General features: G+C 34.0%; 1 protein-coding gene across 1 annotated transcript; it reads left to right on the top strand.

Annotated features, from left to right (window-relative positions):
- Positions 1-253: 253 nt before the first annotated feature.
- Positions 254-2,951, top strand: LOC142975956 (ecdysone oxidase-like). Its single transcript, XM_076119118.1, has 3 exons — positions 254-368; positions 815-948; positions 1,227-2,951. Exons 1-3 carry the CDS (start codon positions 254-256, stop codon positions 2,724-2,726), a joined length of 1,749 nt encoding a protein of 582 aa, XP_075975233.1. The 3' UTR covers positions 2,727-2,951.
- The last annotated feature ends 365 nt before the right edge of the window (positions 2,952-3,316 follow it).

The following is a 3,316-nucleotide window of genomic DNA, read 5'->3' as shown; positions in this document are numbered from 1 at the left end:
GGCTAATGAGACAAACCGAAAAATGTTTTTTAATTAAAACCGTGTCCAGAAAAAGACTAACAATAATAATTTTTCACATTATCTTACGAGTTCATCCGGATTTTTTGCTGACAACAAATTACCCAAAAGAACGATTAAAATGATAAAGAGAACAAAAAACTATTAAAGTTAGATATTTCACACGCTATGACGTACATATTTAGTACCTTTAAAACATTGTGTGAGTTCATCATAATATATTTATTCGTAGATAATGCTAGTAGCATCAACGGGTTTCAAGTTTCTGGAGACTCTGCAGGCAGCATTAAGAGTGTTAGCGATACTGAATCTCAATAAATACTTGTGGCCGCAGCAAGCTTTAGTACAAGGTTACTAATAAGTATATCTACGTTATTTATTTATTTTCATGCTTAGTTTTTTTAAAAACTACCAGTATGACTTAAAAATATGTAATATATGTAATTGCGAAGTATTATTTTTTCCTTTAGGAAATAATTATTAGATGATTTTCTTTCCGCTCCCTTTTGTAATTAAATTTATGAAGGCATTTAAAATACCTAGTCTTTTAAAAGATTTTTTAACTCATTATTGTTCTCCTGCTGGGCAAGGGTCTCCTCCCGAAAGAGGGAGGAGTTAAGTCTTGAGTCCACCACGCTGGCCGAGTGCGGGTTAAAACCTTGCATGCCTTCCAAAAATGCGTTTAACAACTTTTTAGACATGCAAGGTTAGCTAAAAGTAAATTATATTACATTAAACATATTTGCAATCTCCAACCTACATAACACAAAGTCCTAAATCACGTTCTATGTTTCAGATGGTGCAACTTTTGATTTTATTGTGGTGGGAGCTGGAACTGCCGGGAGTGTGATTGCAAACAGACTGTCAGAAATTGAGAGCATCAATGTTCTTCTCATTGAAGCTGGTGGCGACCCACCTTTTGAATCTGATGTAAGTAGAAAACAATTATCATGTAGGTACTAATATTAATTCACCTTTTTCTCGTAATTAGTTTTTACCTAGTTATTGTAATTATTGTAATGACGACAGAACTCTTAACTATACCTTTTCTAACGTTCGTTAGTCTAACCATATAAGTAAATTATTATAATAGTTTGTGTATATTTAACTTTAATGGATGTGAGATTTAAGATAAGTATATAATCTCTTTTAAACTCCTGGTGAAGGTAAATCAATGTTATGGCAACTAAAAATATTCTTTATTGCAGCTACCCGGCTTGCCGTTGTTAATGAAAAGATCTCGCTATGATTGGAACTACACAGCTATAAACGATGGATATGAAGACGTGTGTCATCTTAAGCCGTACTTCGAATTTACTCTCGGAAAAATGCTCGGTGGGACAAGCTCTCTCAATTACATGATCTACCATAGAGGTCAACCACGTGATTTTGACTCTTGGGCCGAAGTAGCAGGAGACGATACATGGAAATGGAAAAATGTACTACCTTATTTCAGAAAGAGTGTTAGGTTAGAAGATGAAGAATTACTCAAGACAATCGATAAAGAATTTTACGAAACTAATGGCTATTTGGGTGTTACAAGAGACCACAGGACAATTATTGATAAAGTTCTTGATGCATATGGAGAATTGGGCAACGAAATAGTTTTAGATTTCAATCAAAATCATCGTTTAGGATTTGCTGCGCAAACTGTTACTATATCTGGAAGGGACCGGCAAGGTTCAGCTAACACTTTCTTATCAACAGCTAAAGACAGGAAAAATCTTCACGTACTCAAACATGCAATGGTTACTAAAATTATATTTGGTGAAGATAAAAGAGCGATCGGAGTTGAAGTTCAAACCCAAGATGGCAAGATCTTAAATCTCAAAACTAAAAAGGAAGTTATAGTATCCGCCGGTACATTCAATACTCCCAAATTACTAATGTTGTCGGGTATTGGGCCTGCAGATCATTTAAAAAGCAAAGGTATTGAAGTGATATCTGATTTACCTGTTGGAGAGAATCTTCAAGATCACGTTAGCGTTATAATAGTGAATAGTTTAGAAGAAATAAAAGACAGTTTTCCGCAACCAACACCTTATGAACTGCCTGGAGCTTCATACTCAGGTTTTGTGGCCCTCAATAAAAGCAGCAACTATCCTGACTACCAAGTTACAACGTTTATGGCTACACCTCAAATGATTTTGCTCTACTGCAGTTTCGGTTTTAGGTTCAAAGATGAAATTTGTGACGCAATGGTAAAAAGCGACGACACTAGACTGCATGCTTACAACGAAATAATTAACATCAATCCTATATCGAGAGGCAAAGTTTTACTAAAAAGTAATGATCCATTGGATGATCCTGTCGTCTACAATGGATTTTTCTCCAATAAACAAGACGTTGAAAATCTAATTGATTATATTCAAGACAATTCAGCTATTTTGAACACGACATATCACAGAAGTATCAATTCTACGATGTCAGATGTTTATCCCAAATGCAATGAATTTGAGTTGGGCAGTCGAGATTATTGGCGTTGTTATATTATGTGTGTTTCTTCTGGACTAAGTCACCTTACAAGTACATGTCCTATGGGCAACGTTCTAGATGGACGTTTGAAGGTTCATGGAGTAAAAGGCTTGCGAGTTGCCGATGCCAGTGTTATGCCAACTGTAACAAGAGGAAATCCGTACGCATCAGTTATAATGATAGGAGAAAAAGCTGCTGACTTCATCAAGGAGGATCACAATTTAGTTAGTTAGTACTGATAACTGTATGCGTATCACGTATCTCAATTGATAACTAGTGTACGTCAAATTGATGTTGATTATTTAGTTCATTGCTGCTTTGACGTAACGTGTCAATCACTATAATCTAAGTGAGAAAACAATGTACATCATAGTGGGTTTAATTTTTTTTTCTTTTCAACTTATGATACATGATAGCTCCTTGATGCGAACTTAAAAATAACATAAAATGCCATTATAAATGTGTGTGCTGACGAATTTTTTAAATAAAAACATGTTTTTCAAATTGTGTTTTTTATGACCTTCAAAAATGTTATTTTTCAAAATACCTTTATCAAATTCAAATCTTAACATAATTATTTTTTGGTTCTGTAAATCAAAATCACTGAACACTGGAATTTTCATTGCTACACCAATTTCAAAAAATCTTTTTTGTACTTATATCAGTTGAGACTTTACAAATAAATATACATAATTTTCTTGAGATTCTGAGAAATAAACATTGGAAAGAAATTCAAAACCATTTTACGTAAAATCCCAATCACAGTTGCGAAAGAATTATAACACAGCAACGGATATAAAGATAAACTTCGTTTTTCATCTCA

The sequence above is a fragment of the Anticarsia gemmatalis genome, chromosome 10, assembly GCF_050436995.1.
Source record: "Anticarsia gemmatalis isolate Benzon Research Colony breed Stoneville strain chromosome 10, ilAntGemm2 primary, whole genome shotgun sequence".
Classification (NCBI taxonomy): Eukaryota; Metazoa; Arthropoda; class Insecta; order Lepidoptera; family Erebidae; genus Anticarsia; species Anticarsia gemmatalis.
Note: the sequence above shows the minus strand (reverse complement) of the source record. Positions and strands in the feature narration are given on the sequence as shown.

Coding starts and splice junctions, on each gene's coding strand:
- LOC142975956 (XM_076119118.1), top strand. CDS start 254: ATGCTAGTAGCATCAACGGGTTTCAAGTTTCTGGAGACTCTGCAGGCA. Junction 369..814: donor GCAGCAAGCTTTAGTACAAG/GTTACTAATAAG, acceptor TCTATGTTTCAG/ATGGTGCAACTTTTGATTTT. Junction 949..1,226: donor ACCCACCTTTTGAATCTGAT/GTAAGTAGAAAA, acceptor TCTTTATTGCAG/CTACCCGGCTTGCCGTTGTT.